This window comes from Peromyscus leucopus, chromosome 7 (assembly GCF_004664715.2).
Source record: "Peromyscus leucopus breed LL Stock chromosome 7, UCI_PerLeu_2.1, whole genome shotgun sequence".
NCBI lineage: Eukaryota > Metazoa > Chordata > Mammalia > Rodentia > Cricetidae > Peromyscus > Peromyscus leucopus.
Window position 1 is genome coordinate 37,487,618 of NC_051069.1, and position 23,466 is coordinate 37,511,083.

Below are 23,466 nucleotides of genomic sequence, written 5' to 3' on the forward strand. Positions count from 1 at the left end.
TGCAATCTATTTTCATCTTAGTGATCTTTGTTAGGGCAAGCACTTGTCCAATTCCTCAGAGTACTGTCAGTTCCTATCATGCCCTTTTTGCCAAAAAGAAGCCCGAGAACTACAGCTAGTATGAGTTAGCATTTTAGTTTTGAATTCTATATAAAATAATATAGACCTAAGAGGCAATTTCTTTATGAAATTTATTTTCTTATATAAATTATGTATTTCTCTGGGCAGACAGCCTTCACCTTATTGCACTAGTAGCACATCTGTAATACCAAACTACAGGACAAGTCTTAACAAGAGGTTTGTGTTCTTCAACGTAGCACTTGTCTACCAGGCACTGTAGAAGAGGATGAGGAAAAGCCAGGACCTGTTCAGGAGGCCAAGGGTTGAGTGGGGTGGGGTATAGGACAACGATAACCCTTCTGACAACTGCTTTTCTCCCAGGAAGGTAAACATGCAAAGCTTACATCAGGATTCTGGGAGCAGGGACAAGTTGGAAGGCAACTCAGCTCCCTTTGTTTCTGAGAAGTGGGCACCCACCTTTCACTCATTTGTAACAAGGTCTAACTGATGCTTTGGGGCAACAATCAGGTGTAGAGTTCATCATCAGATTTAGAATTAGCAGCAATTAAGAATGGACCACCATCACTGCCACAGTGAGGTGGCTGTTACCCTGGCACCAGGGACCCGAAAGCTATATTCTAGAGAGAGGTGCCATTAAGACCCAGAGCTGGCTCTGGAAGTAACCCAATAGAGCTGGGACTTCAAACTGCTCCTTATCTCAGATGGCTCTGTGATCACACTAGTTAGCAATACTCCAGGTGTTGGGTTTTCCAACCATTGGTCAAAGCTATGATACTGAATCTGTAGGCAGAGTGAAGGAGATGCCTGAGTAGGAAGAGGGAGGCTTGTGGTGATAAGGGTCATCGGGCAGTGATTGTAACATGATTAGGCCCTCCTTGCAGGAGGTAGGGCTGAACATGGAGTAGGGTTAGAGCTGCAAGTCTCCAAAGCTCCCCTCACTCTGCCTTTGTACTACACTGAAAACAAGGTGCTCACATACTCTAAAGCACATTCTTGATAGAGGAATGGGGACTTGGGGCAAGCGGTGATTTGGTATTAGGCAAGAGCCACATTAAGCCTTCATGAGGGCAGCCACCACAGCCTTGGCGTTGAGACTGCGTAGGTCACAGTAGGTCTGGCCAGTGCCCACAAAGACGATGGGTTTGCTTGTAATGTATGTCATAGAAATAGCAGCTCCCACCTGAAGAAGAAAAAGAGGATGGCCAATCAACTCAAGCCCTGTTTACACTAAATGCCTCCTTCCAGTCTCATCCAGTGTCAGCTACCTTTACCTTGTCATCAATGGTGTCGAATTTGGTAAGAACAATACCATCGATGAGACGAGGTGTTTGAGCCATAGAATGGTCAGCCAAGGCTCTGTTGAACTTGACCTGAAAAGGGAAAAAGTAACATAAGGACCCATCTAATTTGCCAAAGTTTAAGTTGTGAAGGGAACTAGGCCCAAGCCCTCACCAGCTGATCCACGGCTTCATTGCCTACTAAGGCCTCCCCCACAAACAGCACCAAGTCAGGTGTATTGACAGTAATGAGTTTGGCCAGGGCAGTCATCAGGGGGGCATTGTCTTGCATACGGCCAGCTGTGTCCACCAGCACCACATCAAATCCTTGGTTACGTGCTAGAGAGAGAAAAACAATCAACTCCAAGCACACAACTGTCACTCATACTCACAGCTAACTTGTGAAGATTTCCTACTCTGGCTATGTGAAAAGCCACTCAACTGTCACTCATTCTCACTGCCAGCTTCTTGAGATGTCCCAGTCTAGCTATTTGAAAAGCCTATCCTGTTTACTTACTTGGACTCTGGATTTAGTTACAAGGTAATGTAACAAAAAACCTGTCCTATTCTTGGCCACCACCAAAACCGTTCAGGGAAAGGATATAAGTAGGATAAAGGTGACGACATTCAGGTCTGTAGTTAAGACACACTAGCTTTTTTTCCCTTCAACTATACACATTACCACCCAAAAACATCACCCACACAGGTGACTTCTCTGGTAACCTTGTGGTAAAAGTTTATAGTAGCCTAAGTCTGCAAATTCCCAGGGAATACAAAAAAGACACTAAGACCCCCGGATTGTCCCACACTGTACCAAAAGCAATGGCTTCCATGGCAATGCCAGCAGCGTCCTTGCCATAGCCTTTTTCAAACAACTGCACCATCGTACGACCACCATGCTTCTCAGGGGGATGGAGGGCAGTCAGACGCCGGGTGTGTGTACGAAGCTGCTCAACAGCCCCAGCCCGAAATGTATCACAGGCAGCAATAAGGACACTGAAGCCATTTTCTAAGAGCCAGAAGGAAATCTGCAAAATAGTTAAGAACACTGTCACGTAGAGCCAGGGCTCTAAAGCACAGGGTGAAAAAGAAAAAGCAGCAGGCTGGGGAGCTGAGCTAACCTTGGCAAGATTAGTAGACTTCCCCACTCCATTAACGCCACAGAAGGTGACAACATAAGGGCGCTGGCGACGTTGGGCATCCATGATATCCCGGAGCATGTCTACTCGACGCTGTGGCTGCAGAATCTGTACCAGAGACTCCTGTAGAGCTTGCTTGACTGTGGAAGTCACGGCTTAAAAGGGTGATGAAGGGATTCATTCAGAAAACCAAGTATCATACTTGATACCCAACATCTTTCTGATCTAATAGATTTAAGACCATGTAGTTTTCCCATGAATTCAGATCATACTGTTCTAAGTACTTGATTAGCTCATTTAACTGATCTATTAAGTTCTAAAGGCTGTTATAGCGATTTAGAAATGAAGGTGTTTGCCAAAAGGCACATACCCAAGAGGTCTGACTATCACCTGAAATGCATGTGCACTTTATGACGTGTGCAGATACTTACTGCTGAACGTCCCCATCACTTTCCCTTCCAGCTTGTTGGCAACAGATTCACAGAGCTGGACAGCAATATCTGCAGCCACATTCTTAGCTGAGAAGAGAGGAACAGCTGTGAGTTTTGTGTTTGCAATGATCAACTCTCAGAGTACAGCTTAGAAAATGGTTCTACCCATAATCAACTCTATGCCACATAAGTTGAGTTCTCCAAACTCACCAATGAGATGATCACGCATCTTGTCTAGCACAGACTCCATGTCTTCACGACTTAAGCTCTTGGAACCCACAAGGCCCTTCAGCATCCCAAACATGCCACCCAGAGTTCCCTTGGTAGCACTACAAGCATAGAAGGTCAGAAACAGGCATAAGGCCAGCAGACAGGAAGTATGGCTCATCAATACTGCAGCCACCCAGCGCACCTCCCACCTGAAGTCCTCCTACCTGGGTTTGGTGTTTTGAGTGGCCCCTTCATCATCTGAGCTGCTGCAGTCCAGATCTTGAAGCTGCCCCCCAGGCCCAGTTCCTCGAATCTGGAGGACATGGGCAAAGGAAGGAGATGGGATCAGGAACACTAACAGCTGAGGGAAAAAAATCCCATACCCTGACAACATTGCCTGAGACCTTGAACAAACTCCAAATATAGTTCACTCCTCTCAAATCCAGGTATACCTTCCAACTCTTTCTGGTTAACGGTGACCTTTGCTCTGATCTTTATGCTTCTTACCAAGTTGATATCTTCAGACAGGGCAGCCTCTGGGGTTCCATTGGTGGTGGGAGCACTGTAATCCAAGACTTCCTTGTTAGCACAGCCACCTAGTTCCCAAACCCGGGGTGCTTTCTTTCCTTTCTCCTTTGGAATATCTGACTTTGTAGACTTGCTGCAAAGGACCATATGAGAAAGAGTTATGGTAGTAAAGTAAAAAAGAACATAAGACAAGGCAGTTCCCTGACCTCTAACACAGCTGGTTAAGTAACCAGAGAGACTGACTAACCGACTGCTCACCTGGACTTGTCCAGACCCTTCCCATGCTTCTGAATGAACTCCTCTCTCTTCCTTCGTATCAGCTCCTCTTTGGAAAGTTCTCCATTCTCAGGTCCCACGGGGAGACCTGACTTTTCTGCAGGGGCTGTTTTGCTGGTAGCCAAAGGGCCATCAGAACCTATTAAGAGAAACCTCACTGGAGAAAAAAAAAACCACAAGCCCCAAACACCCAGATGACGACAATCCTTCCAAATCCTTAAGAGCAAACTTGGACCAAACACCTTGGTGACCACAAGGGGGGCCACAAGGGGATGACAGGGTGGTGAGCACTGACACCGAGGGAAGCAAGCAACGACAAAAGGAACACCGCAGACCTTTAGCACCATCCTAACCTCCATGGCCTAGTACGCTCATGCTCAAACACACCTTCCTTTTTGGCCCCCTTTTTTTTGTTGTTTTTTGCTTTTTCCTTGGTCTTTTCCCCCCGTGTTTCAATCATGGACCTCACAGGTTTCTTAGCTTTTTCAGAATCTTCAAATTTCTTCATGGTAGTGGGAGCACGGATCTTACTGCTCTCCTCTGCTTCACTAAAGAGAAGAGAGAATGGTTGGTCTTTCTACCACATACGAGGGGAAAAAAGAAAAACCTGACTCCAGAAAAAGGTCTCACATATCAAAGGGATAATCTGAGATGAGCTACAAAATATGACTGCGATGCACCCATAAGTTAATATTGTTGAGCCACCTGCAGGCAGGGCACTTATCAAACCACAAACATCGATTTTAAAGAGTTGGGAAGCCTCTCACCGAAGAAGCCGCAGGAAGTCATTCTGGAAATCAAAAGTGCCATTCAATAGACTTAAAGCACTTTGTTGTTGGATCTCTGTGCGGTATTTATCCCGAAACAGCCGATGTACATCATCTATCAATTTGTCTACATAGGTCAGTGTGAGGATCTTCTGAAAGCCAACCTGTTTATGGAAGGAAAAAGGGCCAACGGATCTCCTTACATGTCAGCCCAGAATGGAAGGAGGCCAACTCAACCCAGGCCTCCAGAGATAGGTTTCCCATCCTGAGAGGTAGCCAAGCTTCCCACCTTGCCCAGAAGTTGCTTTCTTTCTCCCCTCCACATTCCAAATTTTTAATCTATTTATCACATACACAATACAGTTAATTGGGTTCATCAATGGGGATTCCGTTGAGAACATAACTTGTCTTTCTAGAACACCCTCCACTTACCACAAACACCAGCTCAAACTGGTTGTCCAGTTTATACTTGAGTGTGAGGGCCTCATGAGTGAAAGAGTTGTTACCTCCCCGTTCCTGGAAAAAGAGTGTTTCGGTGTTCAGGCTATCCATAGCAAAACCAGACTTTGAACTACGTTTGGGCAATAACCAGGTATTATCCTGGCCTCAGCAAGGGAGTACTGAGACAATTTCTCCCTAGCACCCCAGCACGGGGGGAGACACCAAGTTGAGGCAAAGGGTCAAGCTGGGAGGGATGGCATGACACGTGGGCGCCAGAAGATAAACAACCATACACAAACAAGCAAATCTTCCAGCAGCTGTGAGCCATTTAATGTTCCTGAAAGGTGTTCTCTCACCCACAGTCTCACCCAGTCTCAAAACAACAGAAAACCAAGCTGCCCCGGTTGGATGGCGAGAGTAATAAAGTCCCATCAGAAGCCGGAATACGGATATAGCCCCAGATATGGGAGGTGTGGGGGGCGTCGTAAAGTTTTGGGATACTGTGATGCCAGGCAAGGAAGTTGAGTCTAGGTGGCCGGTCAGTGGTCAGTTTGAGGGGGGCAGGGCGGAAGGCGCAGGATGATTACTGGAAGGGGGAACTAAAGACTGGATCTGAGGGACAGCCCAGAGTTTTGCCCCGCGGGGGTGGTACCTGCAGCAGCACGGATCGAATCAACGCGTTCACGGGCCCGGTGCACGAGTCGCTCACGCCCTGGAAACACCAGAGCACAAGCCCGCCCTTCGAGAAGATGGTGAAGAAGTCGAGCATGACGGAAGCGGGAGAAGACTTGGGGCCGAAGCCGGCGCCGGGAACTCGGGCCGCGTCCGCCGCCGCTTCCTGCTGCGCCAAGCGCGGGACACGTCACACCAGCAGCCCCCGGAAACCGGCTCAGCCGCACTTCCGCTACGAGCCGCCGGGGTCCCGCCCCCCTCCCCGCCCAGGGCGCGCGGGACTGACGTAGAAGCAAGGGTGACCAATAGTAGACGTGGGCGGGGCTCCCGGGAAGCTGGCTCCCTATAGCGTTGGAGGGGTGGGGCCTGAAGGGCAAAGCCGGCTAATCGGCACATTCGCGTCAATGCCGGGTGGCGCGGAGCGATGACTAGCCGGACGGGAGTGGGGCTGAGCGGCACTTCAAGCTGGAAGGAGCCGGGCTCTGTAAGGCCATGTTTCGCAGATTGCTGCGTCTTGGCTTGGGCCCGGGCCTCCCAAACCGGGGGCTACGCACACGCAGAGGAGGCTTTACTCTGGGTAAAGCTGAGGGCAGCAGAGAGTATATTATACGGAGTGATTCTGGGGTACCCATAACCTCCACATATGTGACCTTCAAGGTTTGACACCCTGCCTCATGCTGGCGGGACAGCGAGTTAGCTGGGGACTGGGGTAGGCTTGCCTGCTAGAGATTAAAGAGCCAAGGCAGGTATATGGATCTCAAGGAGGCCCTTTCCAGAGGACAATTCCATATAAATGGAAGCTTGCTGGTGGTAGTGGATGTTAAGGATAAGGGGCCATATAAAGTTGACCAGCTTTCGAAGGCTGTGTGGTAATGAAGTATACTAGGAACTCATGTTTCCTGCGCTTGGGATACCTGAGTGGGCTGACTGCAGTTGAATATCTGAGATTGGGTTCAGGGGGGAGAGAGGTCTGCAGGAGCTAAATATGTGAGTCAACTAGCATGTCCAGGGAAGTAGAAAGTGTAATTTTAGGAAGTCGAATCTTTCACTGCTAGAGGAGGTGCATAATAGTGAGGACTGATGGGACAAAGACGGATCAGCAAAGTTGTTACAGTACTACTGCGTGTGAGTTGATCTTGTGAGGAAGGATGACATTGGAGACGTGCCAACCCACATGTCTATTCAGGCCACCTTTTCCTGTGCCCATCCTCCAACCCCACAGCACGTGGGAAGGAAACCTAAGTCCCTCTAACGGTAACTATGTCCTGCAGACTGGGATGCAAAGGTGTCTGAGTTTAAGAAGAAGATTGAGTGCATCCTGCCTGGAAAGCAATGGGAATTGCTGTACGACACCAGCCACCTGCCCCCCAAACAGTCGGATGTGGTCATCATAGGAGGTGGGATCCTTGGTCTGTCTGTGGCCTTTTGGCTGAAGAAGCTGGAAAGTAGACGAGGTGCCATCCGGGTGATGGTGGTGGAACAAGACCACACGGTGAGGTCAGGGAGTAGGGTAGTCATCTTATCGAGATGACTTATACAACCTGTAGAAGTTCAAAGGGCAGGGGTTGTGCTTTGGACCTTGAGAAATAGTCCCAGGTTCTTCCTCCACGAAGACCCTTGGCAATAAGATTGTTTTGTTGAGGGAGGGGAGGAGGTGTTGTCACCGTTGTTTAATCTCTTTGGAGGCAGGGTCTCAATATATAGCCTAGGCCAGCCTTGAACTCAACATGCTCCTGTCTCAGCCTCCCAAGTGCTGGGATTACAAGTGCACTCCTGCACATTTGCCTAGACTTTTGCTTGTAAAAGCAGATTCTACAGTGATTGTACTTCAGTATGTGAAGGTCTGTCCAAGATAGCTTGTATTTGGGCTACTTATTAGTGCAAACAGCTTCCTCTGCCTTCTTTTAGGCTCCATTATTTCTGAAGTCTGGGTTGTTCTTGTTTGTGATTGGCTGTTAGCTACAAATCTCATGTCTGTCTTCATTATAACTTTCCAGTTTTGTAAACTGTTTTGTAAACTTGTTGTTGCAAGGTTAACCTCCTACCCTTGGACTTCCAGGCCATTACTATTTGGTCTGTTATGTCCAGCCCTGTAAGACAATTGACTTCTGCTCAGTTCATGTGTCACTGATGATTTAGATGATTTAAAACACTATGTTTATCTTTGAGCTGTGGGTTGGTTGACTTGCATACAGGTTTACACTTCCTTGCTCCTTGAGAAAGGATTCCCCTCTAAGTTTAGGTGTGTAACTGAGAGCTTTCATTGCAGGATTCCCTTACATGTGACATCATGACAGTCTACCTCAGTTTTTCTTTTCACAGTATTCACGGGCTTCCTCCACAGGGCCTTCTGTGGGCGGGATTTGGCAGCAATTTTCTGTGCCTGAGAATGTCCAACTCTCCCTCTTTTCAATCAACTTTCTACGGAACATAAACGTATGTACCATGAGATGTGAGGGGCTGGGGTAGGGAGCCCTTCTTTAGCATAAAGGACAGGAGCCTAGCTGGCAAGGGGAACCGAGGAGAAACAGTGTTAGAGGCAGCAAGCCATTGTGATCCCTGGCAGTCTTCCGGTGTTGGTGCCTAGAGAAGGGTTTGTCCCGATCTGGGGCATTGACCCTGCAAGCTGTAGTGAGAAGGCCAGGAGGCTCCCTTTATGCCAGCCTCTTTGGAGAACAGCTTTTCTCTGTACACAGGAATACCTGGCTGTAGTGGATGCCCCTCTTGTGGACCTCCAGTTCAACCCCTCGGGCTGTCTCTTGCTAGCTTCAGAAAAGGATGCTGCCACCTTGGAAAACAATGTGAAAATGCAAAGGTGGGTTTGTAGCACTGCCCTGAGCTGCTTGGCTTTGCATACTTGATGAGCTCCCGTGCCAAGCTAGAAATAGGGAAGCTGAAGGTGGTGTCACAGGAGTCTCCTCTCTGCTAGCTCATATTATCAGGAAAGATGGACCTATTCAGACCTTCAAGGCCCGTGAGGAGTGCTATAACCCAGTTATGGACAGAATGTGGTTCCTACATTCACCAGATGAAAACATACATCCCAAGCCTAACAAACCAGAATCTCTAAGGAGTGGCCTGGGGACTGGGCTTCTAACAAGAATCCTAATTTAGGGGTCAGCAAAGTTCTTTTTATAAAGGTCAGACAGTAAATATTTTAGGTTTTGCTTGTCATTTTGTCTATGTTACAACCTGTCTGCTCTGCCATTATAGCACAAAAGCAGCCACAGACAAAAAAATACAAATAATTGAGTGTGGTCCATATATAAAAGTAAGCAGCAGGTTGGCTTCAGCATGTGAGCCTCACATCAGTTAAGGATTGGGCATCTTTGTGATACGTTATGTACAGGCTCTCTTTTGATATGCTCTAAATCTCACTAATGACAACAGATAAATGTTTGCAGGTGCTAACTCATTTAATCAGAACATCTCGTTTTACATGTGGGGAAACTGAGGCAAGAAGATCTAGTAAAGCTGGCACTGTGGTTCAATTTAAAATAGACACTAGCTCATAGGAGTGTTTCTTAGCACTTTCATTCCCCAGCCAGTAAGTGTTCCAGAGGAGACACTCATTCTGAGGGACAGGGTTGTACTAAGCAGTAGAAAAGAAGGTATTTACAGGAGTTGATGGAACATGGTTCCTCTCCATGTTGTAAAAGGAGATGGAGTAGGTTGGGGCAAGAAGAAGTTGAGAATTCTGAAGGGAGACAGGAGTGTAGAGAAGGAAAGATAAGCTGTCACATTCAGCAGTCAGGAGAAATGGGGCCATTTGGGGTAGAGGGGGCTATCAGTGAGCTGGACTTCCATCTCATGGAGTCGGGGTCCATGTTCCTCCCCTGTGAATCCTCTCCCTAACACAGTAACTGAGATGCACACATTTCTCTTAGGCAGGAAGGAGCCAAAGTCTGCCTGATGTCTCCTGAGCAGCTACAGAACAAGTTTCCCTGGATCAACATAGAAGGAGTGGCTGTGGCCTCGTATGGTGAGGCTCGCCTGCAGATCACATGGCTTCCTTCCCATGAAGATGGAGACTGGAGAGCTCCTGGGGGTGGCAGTTTCAGCGTGCCTTCTCCACACCGAAGGAGGACCACTTTACTCCTGAGTAACATAGCCTGCCCCAGACCCTGCCACTTTTCTAGCCTCCAGCATGACTAGACTCCAGTACAGTTGATCAAGATGACCTCCCCTGCTTCTAAACTAGTGTGTTGGGTATACAGTAGGAAAAGGAGGGTTCCAGTGCTTCATGAGTTTTCTTTGTCCTTATGTCAGGGATGGAGGATGAAGGTTGGTTTGATGCCCGGGCTCTGCTCCAGGGTCTTCGTCGAAAGGTCCAATCAATGGGAGTCTTACTCTGCCAGGGAGAGGTGACACGTGAGTGCAAAGCCTCATTCCTCCAGCTTATGTCTTGCAGCCAGGACAAGGCCTAGGCCAGGCTCTGCCTTTTGGCTCGCAGGCTCACAGGATTGGTGTAAGGGGCTGTCTTCTGTGAGAGGGCTACTGATAAACTGCTTTCTCCTCGCTGCACGGCCCTGTTCTTGTGTGGCCAAGTTCATTCTGGTTTCTTGATGTCTGTTCACTTGAGTGTCTATGGGGAAGCACTTACTCTTCTCATCTTCTTTCCTTGAGAAACCAGTGTTCGTCATGGAGCTAGGAATGTAGCTGTTAGTGGGAAGTGGGATGCTTGGCTAGCAGGCATGAAGCACTATGATCCATCTCCCTAGGTTCTATCCCCAGCATCATAGAAACCAGGCACAGTCATACATTCCTGTAATCTCAGAACTCTGGAGGGACAGGCAGGAGAATCAGAAGTTTAGTGTCATCCTCCACTACATAGCAAGTCTGAGGCCAGTCTGTGATACGTCAGACCCTCTCTCAAAAGAAACCAGTGTGATTCCCCCATTTCCCTCAAGGGCTTGGTGTGTGCATGTGTCTTATTTACTGTTCTATTGCTTTGAAGAAACACCATGACCAAGGCAACTCTTATAAAAGAAAGAATTTAATTAAGGGCTTGCTTATAGCTTCGTTATCAACATGGTGGGGAACATGGTAACAGGCAGGCAGGCATGGTGCTGGAGAAGTAGCTGAGAGCTATATTCTGATCCACAGGCAGCAGACAGACAGACAGAAAGACAGACAGACAGACAGACAGTGGGCCTAGTGTGAGCTTTTGAAACTTCAATGCCTATCCCTGGTGACACACCTCCTCTAACAAGGTCACACCTCCTAATCCTTCCCAAACAGTTACCCCCACTGTGTGTGTGTGTGTGTGTGTGTGTGTGTGTGTGTGTGTGTGTGTGTGTGTTGATGGGAGCACTGGGGATAGAATCCAGGGTCTCATGCATGCTAAATATATGCTCTACCGCTGAGCTAACCTTTCCTGGAGGGCTTATTTTTATTTTCTTTCCTGCAGGTCTCATCACTTCATCTAGCCAAGCAGAGACCTCAAGTGGGGAACCAGTAGTCTTGAGAAGAATTCACAAAGTCCATGTGAGTCCCAAGTTCCATTGTGCTCCTTACTACAGTAGAGGGGCAAGAAAGGTGATAATCTGCCCAGATGTAGGCCTTCTGTCTGCTTCCCAGTTATAACACAAATCCTAAATGGTCTTACAATAAAAACCCAGAGCCAAATATTGGGGTTAATGCTGAAAGATCAGAGAGACAAAGGAACAAGCCACTGCCACGTGTCACCTTGCCAACTCCACGGATCCTCTGACTCCAAGCCTCTGAGTCCTCAGCCGGAAGCCTGCCAGCAGGAAAAGGGCTTCAACCAAAAAGGCTCCAGCTGAGAAGCTTTAGTTCTGTCTCCTCACACCTCATCTACTGTTCTCTGCCCAGCCATTTCACTTCCTTCCCAGTGCTGGGATTTATGGAGTGTGTGCTTCCCAAATACTGGTAGCAGAGGCATGAGATCTCAAGTGTTGGGATTAAAGGTGTGTGCCACCACTGCCTTGCTCTGCTTCTCTCCTAGACTGAGTCAGTCTCACGTAGTCCAGGGTAGCTTTGAACTCACACAGATCCAGATGGATCTCTGCCTCCTGAGTGCTAGGATTAAAGGTGTGTGCCACCACTGCCTGGCATCTATGTTCTGTTCTCTGATCTTCAGAGATCACAATATGTCACCACACCAGTACTGATAAAGTTAGGCTCAGGAGGAAATAAACATCCCAAGAGTCCATTAGGTTGTGTCATCTGTCATGTCCCCACCACCACCCCCACACACCCCAGCCTCCTTCCTCTTACCCTCTGTTGCCTATAGGTAAAAATGGACAAGAGCCTGGAGTATCAGCCAGTGGAATGTGCTGCCGTGGTCAATGCCGCAGGAGCCTGGTCTGGGAAAATTGCAGAGCTGGCTGGTATTGGGAAGGGACTGCCTGGTACTCTGCAGGGCACCAAGCTACCTGTGGAGCCAAGGAAAAGGTAGCTACCCTCAGGGCAGCTAAGGAGGATGAGAAAGAAATGACACAAAAGTTTAGGATGTGTTTGTTTGTGTATGTGTGGTGTGTGTGTGTAGTCTGGACAGAGGTTTGGTGTTAGTTTTGCAATGTCTTAACTCCCCTGATCATGACAGGTATGTGCACTTATGGCACTGCCCCCAGGGACCAGGTCTGGAGACACCGTTGGTTGCAGACATCAATGGAGTCTATTTTCGACGGGAAGGACTGGGCAGCAAATACCTAGGTGGCTGTAGCCCCACTGAGGTAAATTAAGTTGCAAGGAGACATAGATAAGATGCCATTAAAGAGGGAAGCCTTTTGGGGGCCCTGTGTTGTCATTGAGGTTAGAATTGGGATCCACTGAGGATATTGATTATAGGAATCAGATCCCAGTTTGCCCTCATATTACAAGCAGCATATAAGCCTTGCCTCTACCTCTCACTTAGGAGGAAGAACCAGACCCAACAAATCTGGAAGTGGACCATGATTTCTTCCGGAACAAAGTATGGCCCCATTTGGTCCAGAGGGTGCCATCTTTTAAGACTCTGGAGGTAACTAACAGAATAATTGCTCCTGTTGGGTTTGGGACTAAAACAGGATGGGTGATACTGGAGCATCTTAGTCCCTTTGACCTCTCCCTCTCGTGGTCCCTCCACCTAACAACCGCTAAGGAGTCTGTGGGTCCCATCCCATGACCCCTTTAGCAGCTGATCTCTGAGCAAGGCTGTGGGTTGAGTATGGCTGTGGCTTTGCCAGAAACCTCATCATCTTTTGCATCTGCAGGTACAGAGTGCCTGGGCTGGCTATTATGACTATAACACTTTTGACCAGAATGGCGTGGTGGGCCCCCACCCACTAGTTGTCAACATGTACTTTGCTACGGGCTTCAGTGGTCGGGGACTTCAGCATGCACCTGGCATCGGTCGAGCTGTGGCCGAAGTGGTACTGGAGGGCCAGTTCAAGACCATCAACATGAGCCCCTTCCTCTTCACCCGCTTTTACGTAGGAGAGAAGTTACAGGAGTTCAGTATCCTCTGAGCATGAAAACTTCCCTGGGCCTCGCCAGCCCAGGCGCTGTCCTTGCCTCACACTGGCTGTGGTCACTGCCCGAGTGGCCCCAGGATGGTGCCACGGCTCCATCCCTACCCTCACCATCCTCTAAGCCGGGCCACTCTGCCCCAGTGTCTCTGGACAGGGAATGCGCACAGGCACAGAGACCCAGGCCAATGGAGAGTGATGAATGGGACCCTAGGACTGACTGCAGCCCAGGCTGATGCCACCATCCAAAACAGTTCGGCTGGCATCCTGGGTATGGGGCCCAGGACTGGCCTCCTTCCTGGTACAGGAAATGGGTCTCTGACCCTCTGGCCAGAGCCCAGGCACACAGCATTCTAGGACTGCCTGGGCCAAATTTATCGACTCATCTGTTAACCTAGTCTCCAGTCAGTGTATGTGATTAACCCTTTCCCTCTGCTCTTGTGTTCCTTCTGCTTCTCTTCTCAAGGTAGAAGCTTTTGAAGTATTGTCATTAAAAAGGCAGCCTCGTCCTCATGGGAGTGTTTCTTAGATCCCCTGTAGGAGGCATCTTGTTTTCAAGCTAGTATCCGCTGTTCCTGAGTTCTACAGGAACAAGTGGTTCTAGAGCAGAGAAATGGGATCATTCATCTAGTCAACTTACAAAGCCCAGCTTCTGGCTCCCAACACTCAGTCTCTAGCAGGATTCAAAGTGGCATTCTGACTGGATCATGGAGGGAAAGAAGAGCCAGGGGCTGAAGAGTCACGCTAAGAAGGGTGGATTTCATCTCAGCAGAAGCCCAGCGGAAGAGTTTTAAGTAGGGAAGAAACATGATCAAATTTCCCTTTTAAAAATCTCCCCTGGGCTGCCAGGCGGTGGTGGTGCACGCCTTTAATCCCAGCACCCGGGAGGCAGAGGCAGGTGGATCTCTATGAGTTCAAGGCCCGTCTGGGCTACAGAGTGAGTTCCACAAATGGTGCAAAGCTACACAGAGAAACTCGGTCACCAGAGGGGGGGAAAATCGCCCTCTGGCTAAGGGTGGTGGTGGCACATGCCTTTGATCCCAGCATCCAGGAGGCAGAGGCAGGAGGATCTCTGTGAGTTTGAGGACAGCCAGAGCTACACAGAGAAACCCTGTCTACAAAACAAAACAAACAAACCGCCCTCTGGCTAAGGGTGCAGCCTGGTGATAGAGTGCTTAGCATGTGGATGGCCCTGAGTTTGATCCTCAGAACCAATGCCAGAAGGGATCTGGGGGAAGTCACTGTGGGTCCTGTGTAGAGAACTAGTTCAGATAGCAAGGCCGGAAACAGGTTCTAGATGAAGGCTGTTGTAGTCCATATAGCAGATAAGTCATGATGGGAAACACGCAGAGCAATGTAGTGACATTGACAACATGAAATGGAGTCAACATTTCCCAAGCATTTCCCTAAACAGCCAAATGGGTACCATGTTTCTTACAGAAATGACATAGGGAAGAAACAGCAAAATGAGTAGCCTGGTGTGGGACATGCCTGTGAGAAGTGTAATGAGTGACTGGACTAATCGGGGTGAGCAGTCTGGGTTGTAGACAGGTGATAACCAGCATCATCAAAGGAGAGTGGAGAGTTTGGGACAACACACAAAAGCTGGAGGGACCCACTGGCATTTAGAGAAAACTGGATGAATACTGAAGTGACCTGTGAGGCAGGAGAAAATCCAGGAGTGTAGGAATCATGAAAACCAAGAAGTAGGCACCAGAATGAAATGCCACATGCCAGCTGGGCTCAGCACCTACCAGGCCAGTGGTGACCAGGGCATGCAGTAAGCGGCAGATGGTTGCAGAAGAGTGAACTTGAGTAGCGCTTCCTGGGCAAATGGCTCCATCCTAATCCCCTGGAGAGAATGAAAAGTAGAGGTAGACACCACACAGGGACAGACACGGGAGAGACAGGTCTGCTAGAAGTATAAAGTGTGTGGCTTGGGGAGAGCCAGGCATGAGGCAGTAAACAAAAGAAAAGCCATCAGCAGGCAGTGCTGAAGTATTAGAAGGGGCTTGTCAGGAACCTAGTGGACAGGCTTTAGCCACTAATGGACCAGTCAGGCCAGAGAACTGGTTAGCCCTGGATGGTAGATCTTTAGGTGCCCCATGGTGATTTCGGTACAGCCATCATAGTCTAAGGGTCCAAAGAAATAGGTGCTATAATCATGAATGCCTAAGGAATCCTCTGCTCCTGCAGGACTTGATTTGACCCCATGGGAACGCCTTTATGGGCATGGGATTGCATCTGCCTTCCCCTGCAAACTGAGAGGAGCCGGGCCAAGCCCTCATCTTCGCCCCCAGACCCAGCCATCCCAGAGCTTGTCCTGTACTCTGAGTGCCCATCCAAGCATTTCTGCTGGACCCCAAAGGTCCTCCCCTGGCCCCAGAGAGTCTATACTACAATGAGAGGCAGGGCCAAGGCAAAGGGATTTCTGGGGAGGGAGGGCAGAATTCAAAAAGCTTTCCATGGGCTCCAAATGCTGCTCAGGCCCGACAACTTAATTTCAATCCCAAGAACCCAAGTAAAAAAAGCATGCTATGATTGCATATGTCAGTAATCCCAGGAGTCAATCTGTCAAGAAGGGAAGTGGAGACAAGAAGTGCCTGAGAGCTAAAGAGCCAGCCAGCTGTAGGTAGATAGCATGGTGGAAACCAGAGATCCTGCCTCAACAGGGTGGCAGAGACCCAACTCCCAACAGCTGTCCTCTCACCTATATGTATGCAGTAGTAATAATGTTTAAGATTTTTATTTTGTCTGTGCATTTATGCTGTGGGAGCAGGGGAGTGGAGGCCAGAAGAGGGAGTTGGAAAGCTGGAGTTACAGGTAATTGTGAGCCACTTAATAAGGATGCTGGGACTCAACTCAGGTCCTCTGGAAGAGCAGAAGATGCTCTTAACCACTCTTCAGCCTCAATTTATTAAAAGGCTTTCCTGGCCAGGCAGAGTGGCCCAAGACTGCAATCCCAGAACTTGGGGGTGGAGGCAGAAGATCAGAAAAGTTCAAGGTCCTTTACATTACAGAGCAAATTGGAGGTTAGCCTAGGCTATTGGAGATCCTCTCTTCAAAAACAAACAAAAGAGGAGGAAGAAAGGCTTCCCTAACATGACACAGAAATGAACCTGGCTAGAAGCACTCTTTTTTTTTTTTTTTTTTTTTTTTTTTTTAAGCATGGCTGGGCAGGGATAGAAGGAAGAGTAGAGATGGCCTCACCAAGGAGCAAAAGCATTCAACCAAGTGTGGGCAACTGCTGGGACACACAGACGACGATGACACAGGACAGCTCTTTTCATAAAGAGAATAAGAGATGGTCTATTCTTGAGCCATATTTGAGTGACCATGGCCCAGAAACACAGATTTAGGTTTCCCCAAATTATATATTCCAATGTGGAAGTCACTTCACAAAGTTTTGTTTGTTTGTTGTTTGTTTTGAGACAGTGTTTCTTTGTGTAGTTTTGGTGCCTGTCCCGGATCTCCCTAGGTAGACGGCAGTCCTGGAATTCACAGAGATCCATCTGGCTCTCCCTCCTGAGTGCTGGGATTAAAAGGCCTGCGACACCACTGCCCGGCGCTTCACAAAGTTTTAAACTTGCACAACAAATTCATAAATGAAGCCAAGTTTAAAATACATTAGTGGGTACATCAGAGAGGTGGTTACAGCAAGATGGGGGAAGTTTGCCTCAGATGTTATCTGATGACATTCTTAGCTTAGTTCTTGGGCAGCTAGGGGTCTGCTCCAGGAATGGCTATTCAGGGGGCTAACGCGAGCTAAGATGATTAGCCTCTGGACAGGCAACATGCCAACCTCTCCACATCACTGCAATTCTAATCAATCGGTCTTTGCAGACACAGCTTCTTCCCAGGAACTCTTGTTGACAGTCCTCTCCTTATGAATAGTCATCTCTTACAACACCAGCAGCCAGAGGATGTATTTTGCTAAGTATACCTAGAAAGATCATGCATGAACAGACCCCCCCCCCGCCGGCCCCGGCCCCCCAGTATAAACTGCCTCCCTCTGTCATCCGTTAGGCTGGCTGGGGAGAAAAAGAAATCAGACTAGAGCAGAGAGAAGACTTTGCACCAGTCCATTAAACTCCTCCCACCTGCCAGAGTTCTTGTGAGTCGTTTTCAGGATGGCTTTGTTTGTTTCTTTGTTTTTGTTTTTTGAGACAGGGTTTCTTTGTGTAACAGCCCTGGCTGTCCTGGCACTCAGAGATCCGCCTGTCTCTGCCTCTCCAGCGCTGGGACTAAAGGCGTGAGCCCCCATTGCCCGGCCTCAGGTGGGCATTTTAATAACACTTTCCCTTGGAGCTTCACAAAGCTCACAGCAAGAACTCTAGGAAGTGGGGAGAAAGGACTTAAGTATTTCATCAGGACTTGTCAACATCTTGCCTAACCACCCTTTTTGCAGTTATTTTGGTACCCTTGGAACTGCAGTTGAATGCCCATCCGGGAATCCCTGCTTTGAGGGACTGGCAAGACTGATTCCAGCCTGTGGGCGTCAACATTGAAAGGAACCCCCTCCCGAGGGCTGGCCTGAATCATTTGTACCTCTTAACCTACCTTGAGAGACCTTTGGTAAAATGCCTCATTTTCCTGCGCCTCCCTTGCTGGAGGAGTTTTCTCCCCGTTCCCTTGCCCTCAGAGGGGACAAACGGCTCAGGGCTTCACAGTGAAGCGTGGAGGCGGCCAGGCAGCCTGAGCGACGCGGGCGGGCGAGCGCCCCCTAGGGTCCTGCAGAATAGCGGGCGGGCGGGCGCGGGCAGGAGGGCGGCTGGTGCGGGCAGGAGGGCGGCGACCTAGGAGCTTCCGGAAGCCGGGGAGCGGGCACTTCCCGGGCGAGCCTGCAGCCCGCAGCGCGGGGTCGCGCAGGTGAGCGGGCGCCGGGGCGGTGGGCGGCCGGGCCCCGGGGGTCGGGCCCTTTCCCGGGACACCGCTTCCCTGCCCCGCCCCTTCCAACCCGCGGTCCAGCACTCCCCGGAAAGCCGCCACCTTCCTGTGGCACCCGAGCCGGCGCGGGGCTGTTAGTATGGCTAGGGCTTCCGCAGCCTGGCCGCGTCAGGAGGCTCTCTCGGGCTCCTGGCAATCTCTGCTCTGGTCCCAACCTGGCCCCTGCTCTTGGGTTTGACTCTGTGGCAGTGTTCTGTAAGAATGTCACCTTATTTAGGGTTAAGAGCCGACTGGGCGTTGCTACCACGGTCACTTAATGGGCGTCTACCAGGGACGACTACCGTGCCAAGAACCAAAGGGACACGGGGAGTAGGAACAGTGCGGTCCTTAGGTCCACGGGGTAGCAGGTAATCTAGACACCCGACAAGTGCCAACTAGAGAAGGAAGTAGGGAGTGCTCCAGCTGACAGACTTACTCGGGAATGACTCAGAGGAAACCTTGCCTGCTTTGTTTCCAGACTTTAAGAAACAATACATAACGAACATATGGAAAAGTGCAGAGATCCTGAGTCCCGCCAAACCGCTTTTCACAGGCTTGCTTGTGTAACCTGCATCCAGAACAGTAAGTCTATGTATGCTCATTGACGTATAATGTTCTGCAAAAAGATGGACTGTGTGTTGTTTATCCGTTTTACTGATGGACGTGCTTGTTTTCATCTTTGGCCTATTTTGAGTAGTGTGACTTCTGTGCGTTTGCTCGGTTTGATTATATAGGGTCCAGCAGCTTTCCAAAATAGTTGTGCTTGGGGCTAGAGCAAAGGCTCAGTAGTTAAGAGCACTGGGTGCTCTTCCAGAGGACCCTGGTTCGATCTTCAGCACCTCCGTGGTGGCTCTCAAACATCTGTAACTCCAGTTCCAGATGATCTGATCTTCTGGCCTCTGCAGGCTCCTGCCATGAAAGGGGTACATAGATGTACACACAGCAAAACATCCAGACACATTAACGTTTTTTTAAGTTAAAAAAAAAAGTTGTGCTTCCTGGGTACCACCACAGACACCTGTAATCTCGGCACTCTGTGGTGGAGGAGAGAGGAGGTAAATTCAAGGCCAGCCCGGGTTAGCCCCACACTCCCAGCAGTGTGTGTGTGGGGGTGCTCCCTCCCTTCTGTCCTTATCAGCCAGGGTCCAGCCTGTAGCTGTTCATTCTGCTGACTGCACAGCTTTGATGCCCCGAGGTTTCAATTTGCATTTCTGTGAGGACTGGTAAACTGAGCATCTTTCTGTCTGCTGGTCATTTGAATATCCTTTCTGTAAAATGACTGTTCAAGTCTTCTCCTCCCCATTTGTGTCTCTTAGCAGTTTATGTGAGTTCTTGAAATATTTGGGATTTAAGGCATTTGTTAGATACGTCTCAGTAGATTGCCCTCCTCACTTTCCTAACAATATCTTTGGGGCAAAAGTCTTCACATTAATGTTTTCCAATTTATCATTTTCCCCTTATACAGACTGTATCACATTTGAATTTTTTAAAAAAGTTTTATTAAAGTATTTTCTATTGATTTTACATACCAACCACAGATTCCCCTGTCCTCCCTCCTCCCATCCCCCAGTCCTCCCCCACAATCCACCCCTCATTCCCACCTCCTCCAAGGCAAGGTCTCCCATGGGGTGTCAGCCAGCCTGGTACACTCAGTTGAGGCAGGTCCAAGCCCCTCCTTTCTGCAGCTGGCTTTTTTTTTTTTTTTTTTTTTTTTAATGCTGAATGCCTTTTATGGAGGGAGGAGGTCTTAAATAATACAGGCTTACAGCACAATGGGAGAACCCGGGAGGGCAGAAGTTTGCTACTGATGTTTTACAATCTTGCCTCTAAGCTGTTAACGCCCATTATGCAGGATACACAGACAAGGAACTTCCCTTAAGCATTCAGGAGGGTGGAACCTGGCAGGGAATTAGCATAGAGAGGATATCAAGGTCAAGGTCAACAAGCAAGGCAAGTTACTCAAAGAGAGCGGGGAGAGGGGCCAGGGCCCTACAGGTCCCCATTTACTAAAAAATGAGCTTCTGACTTAGGTTGCGTGGGACATCAGCAGGTCACCTTACCCGTCATGGAGACACCTGCCCAGGCCATACAGGAGCTCTGTCTTAGGTTGGTGAGTGCCCCCCAGTCATTGCCCGTCTCTGAATACTCATTCTTATACAGGCTCAATCGTGTGTGAGCTGCAGAGTTAACTGCTGCCAAAGATCTCAAAGTGGTGCCGGGCTTGCAATCTGTGTGTTCGACACAGAAAAGACCAACAGAAGTCCTATCCCACACATAGCCAGTAGGCCAAAGGCAACTGAGCCTTCATGTTAATGTTTTCCAATTTATCATTTTCCCCTTATACTGTATCACATTTGAATTTTTTTTTTAAAGCCAGACATAATGGTTCTCACCTGTACTTTCAGCACTAAGGAGGATTGCTGTGAGTTTGAGACCAACCTGGCCTACATTCTGAGTTCTAGGCCACCCTCTACAGAGTGAGACCATGTCTCAAAAAATTTTTTTTCTTTGTCTACTCCAAAGTCAGAAATCATGTTATGTTTTCCTATAAGATCTTTATTGCCTTGCTAGTCACAGCTATCTCTAATACCCATTTAAAATTTTAGCCTGGCAGTGGTGGTACACGCCTTTAATCCTAGCACTCAGGAGGCAGAGCCAGGCAGATCTCTGTGAGTTCAAGGCCAGCCTGGGCTATCAAGTGAGTTCCAGGAAAAGCGTAAAGCTACACAGAGAAACCCTGTCTCGGAAAAAAAAAATTAGTTTGTGTGTCTTGAGATGTTGATTGAGATTAATATTCCCCACAATACTATCTAAGTAGACCTAATACCATGGATTGCAAAGAGCACCTTTCTAGGGCTGGTGGTGTAGCTCAGTTGGTAGAATTCTTCCCTGGCATGCACAAAGCCTTGGGTTGGATCCCCAGCGTGACATAGAACTGGGCTTGGTAGCCCCTGCCAATAATCCCAGCACTTCAGAAGTGGAGGCCAGAGGCTCAGAAGCTCAATGTCATCCATCCTCAGCTACATCACAAGTGGAAGCCAGCCTGGGGGTCAAACAAACCTTATCTCCAAATAAGGAGGAAGAGGAGAGAAGGCCATCATCTTTCTCTACGGAACCTCAGTGTCACCATGGTGGTGAGGTAGGAGACTGTTGAGATGCAGGTCTGTTTAGTGACACTCTGGTTTTATATATATTTATATTTTTCCCTTCCCAGTCAGTCATTCTGCCTTAGCTGCTGTTGCTTTGCAGGAAGTCCTTACAACTCGGGTAGTACACAAATCAGCAGTTGTCTTTAAAATCTTAGGTACTTTTCACAACAGGAAAGGAGGCGCATGCATATAATACCAGCACATGGGATGTGAAGGCAGGAAGATCTGGAGTTCAAAGTCACTCCAGGCTACAGAGTAAGCTGGAGGCCAACCTGCACTATAAGAGACCCTACCTTAACTCCTCCCACAAATAAAAATAAAGAAGTAAATAATCTCACTGATTATAAATATCAGCAATTTATTTGCTTTTAAAATTAGAAAAATGTGGCACACGCCTTTAATCCCAGCACTCGAGAGGCAGAGCCAGGTGGATCTCTGTGAGTTCGAGGCCAGCCTGGTCTACAGAGCGAGATCCAGGAAAGGCACAAAGCTACACAGAGAAAGCTTGTCTCAAAAAACCAAAAATAAATAAATAAATAAAAATTAGAAATGTATTAGTAGTGTGTGGGGGGTGCACATGCCACATTGTGTGTATGGAGACCAGAGGACAACTTTGTGGAGTCGGTCTCTTATGTGGATTCCGAGGATAGAACTCGGGTCACCAGGTTTGTGCAGAAAGCTTTATCACCTGAGCCATCTTGCTGACCACCCCCCCAACCCCACCACCCCACCACCCACCACCCCCCCCCCCCCGACATACACTTTTTTTTAAAGATAGGATCTCAGTATATATCCAGACTTGCCTCAAAATCTCTATGTAGTCCAGGCTAGCCTCAAACTCATGATCTCCCTGCCTCAGCTTTCCTAGTGCTGGGATCATAAGCATACACCACTGTTGTCAGCTTTCAGGTTTTTGTTTTTGTTGTTTTTTGCACTTGGGATTGAACCTAGAGCTTCATGCATGCCAGGGAAGCACTGTATCACTCACTGAGTTACATTTCCAGCCTTTCACTGCTCATATAAATAAGACCTGATGTGGTGTCACACACCAGTAGCTCTAGCACCTGGGAAGCTGAGGCAGGATCAAAATTTTATTTTTATGGTTTTTAAAGTATATTTTTTATTTTGTGTGCATTGGGTGTTTTACCTGCATGTATGTCTGTATACCACATATGTACTAGAAGAGTCTAGAGGAGGGTCTTGGATCCCCTGGAACTGTAGTTATAGATGGTTGTGAGCTACTATGTTGTGAGCTACTATGTGGGTGCTAGAAATCAAACCAGGGTTTTCTGGAAAAGCAGCCAGTGCTGTTAACCCTGGAGCTATCTCTCTAGTTCTATGACTGCAAATTTAAAACCAGCATAGACTACATAGCAAGAGTCTGTCTTAAATATTTACATATATACATATGTATATACGTGTATACATATATATGTGTATATGTACATATAAGTATATGTAATGTGTATTTTGTGTGTTTATATATACATATATATGCATATACACATAAAAATCACATTAAGTATATATGCATATATATATATATATACATATATATATATATATATATATATAGTTTACCGTCTAGACTAATGCTTCCATGTATCAGAATTTTCTAGAAAAACTCATAAAACTTAGGCTTTCTACACCACCCAATAAGAATCTCCAGGAGTGTCTTTGTATTTTGCTTTGCTTTTCCCTAGGGGGATTGTTTCGTGTGTGTGTGTGTGTGTGTGTGTGTGTGTGTGTGTGTGTGTGTATGTATAAATAATAATAAATAATATCTGTTTTGTTTTGTTGAGGAGGAGTTTCAATTTCTAGCCCAAGCTAGCCTGAGATTCACTATGTAGCCCAGGCTTATCTTGAACTAGAAATGATCCTCCTGCCTCAGCTTCCTAAATCCCTAATAGGATTATGGGCATGTGCCACCATGCCCATTTCTCGTGCTGGTTCTTTTTTGAGGGAATTCCTTGCTAATTTTCTATGAAATCTATGTCATTCTCTATAAAGTGAATCTTTGAGGTACATGTCATTCTGCTTTATGTGTGTTTTTTAAAAGAAAGCGTGACTTCTTTTGAGTCCCAGTGAATCAGAGAT

General features: G+C 48.0%; 3 protein-coding genes across 8 annotated transcripts in view; 2 read left to right on the top strand and 1 right to left on the bottom strand.

The window, feature by feature from the left end:
* Window positions 1–174: 174 nt before the first annotated feature.
* Window positions 175–6,030, bottom strand: Srpra (SRP receptor subunit alpha). Its single transcript, XM_028879049.2, has 14 exons — window positions 5,803–6,030; window positions 5,142–5,225; window positions 4,710–4,873; window positions 4,330–4,490; window positions 3,925–4,081; window positions 3,646–3,799; window positions 3,363–3,451; window positions 3,139–3,257; window positions 2,929–3,015; window positions 2,480–2,652; window positions 2,173–2,386; window positions 1,534–1,697; window positions 1,353–1,451; window positions 175–1,261 (listed from the first exon to the last, which is right to left on the bottom strand). The coding sequence occupies exons 1-14, from the start codon at window positions 5,917–5,919 to the stop codon at window positions 1,133–1,135; spliced, it is 1,911 nt and encodes a 636-aa protein (XP_028734882.1). The 5' UTR covers window positions 5,920–6,030; the 3' UTR covers window positions 175–1,132.
* A 138-nt stretch (window positions 6,031–6,168) lies between these two features.
* Foxred1 (FAD dependent oxidoreductase domain containing 1) lies at window positions 6,169–13,803 on the top strand. Of its 4 annotated transcripts, none has more exons than XM_028879052.1 (11): window positions 6,169–6,479; window positions 7,094–7,314; window positions 8,145–8,258; window positions 8,519–8,637; window positions 9,710–9,804; window positions 10,092–10,193; window positions 11,233–11,309; window positions 12,079–12,239; window positions 12,391–12,520; window positions 12,703–12,807; window positions 13,040–13,803. In XM_028879052.1, exons 2-11 carry the CDS (start codon window positions 7,291–7,293, stop codon window positions 13,292–13,294), a joined length of 1,182 nt encoding a protein of 393 aa, XP_028734885.1. In that variant the 5' UTR covers window positions 6,169–6,479; window positions 7,094–7,290; the 3' UTR covers window positions 13,295–13,803. The 4 variants fall into 4 exon arrangements, with proteins under 4 accessions (XP_028734885.1, XP_028734883.1, XP_028734884.1 ...); XM_028879050.1 differs by having other exon boundaries at window positions 6,169–6,399; XM_028879051.2 differs by having other exon boundaries at window positions 6,204–6,399; window positions 7,094–7,219; window positions 8,167–8,258.
* A 4,268-nt stretch (window positions 13,804–18,071) lies between these two features.
* LOC114699775 (TIR domain containing adaptor protein) overlaps window positions 18,072–23,466 on the top strand; it is a 13,614-nt gene continuing 8,219 nt past the window's right edge. For all 3 annotated transcript variants that reach the window (XR_003735580.2, XM_028879060.2, XM_037207638.1), the window contains exons 1-2: window positions 18,072–18,163; window positions 18,699–18,802. The gene's annotated coding sequence lies outside the window, so the exon portion shown is untranslated. The remainder of the gene's footprint in view (window positions 18,164–18,698; window positions 18,803–23,466) is intronic.

Bases quoted from the DNA above. Each gene is read 5' to 3' on its own strand.
- Foxred1 (XM_028879050.1), top strand. From the start codon at position 6,315: ATGTTTCGCAGATTGCTGCGTCTTGGCTTGGGCCCGGGCCTCCCAAAC. The intron at 8,259-8,518 runs GTATGTACCATG...CTCTGTACACAG, and splicing joins ACTTTCTACGGAACATAAAC to GAATACCTGGCTGTAGTGGA. The intron at 8,638-9,709 runs GTGGGTTTGTAG...CATTTCTCTTAG, and splicing joins AACAATGTGAAAATGCAAAG to GCAGGAAGGAGCCAAAGTCT.
- Srpra (XM_028879049.2), bottom strand. From the start codon at position 5,919: ATGCTCGACTTCTTCACCATCTTCTCGAAGGGCGGGCTTGTGCTCTGG. The intron at 4,082-4,329 runs GTGTGTTTGAGC...TTCTCTTAATAG, and splicing joins AAAGGGGGCCAAAAAGGAAG to GTTCTGATGGCCCTTTGGCT. The intron at 3,016-3,138 runs GTGAGTTTGGAG...CTCTCTTCTCAG, and splicing joins GATGCGTGATCATCTCATTG to CTAAGAATGTGGCTGCAGAT.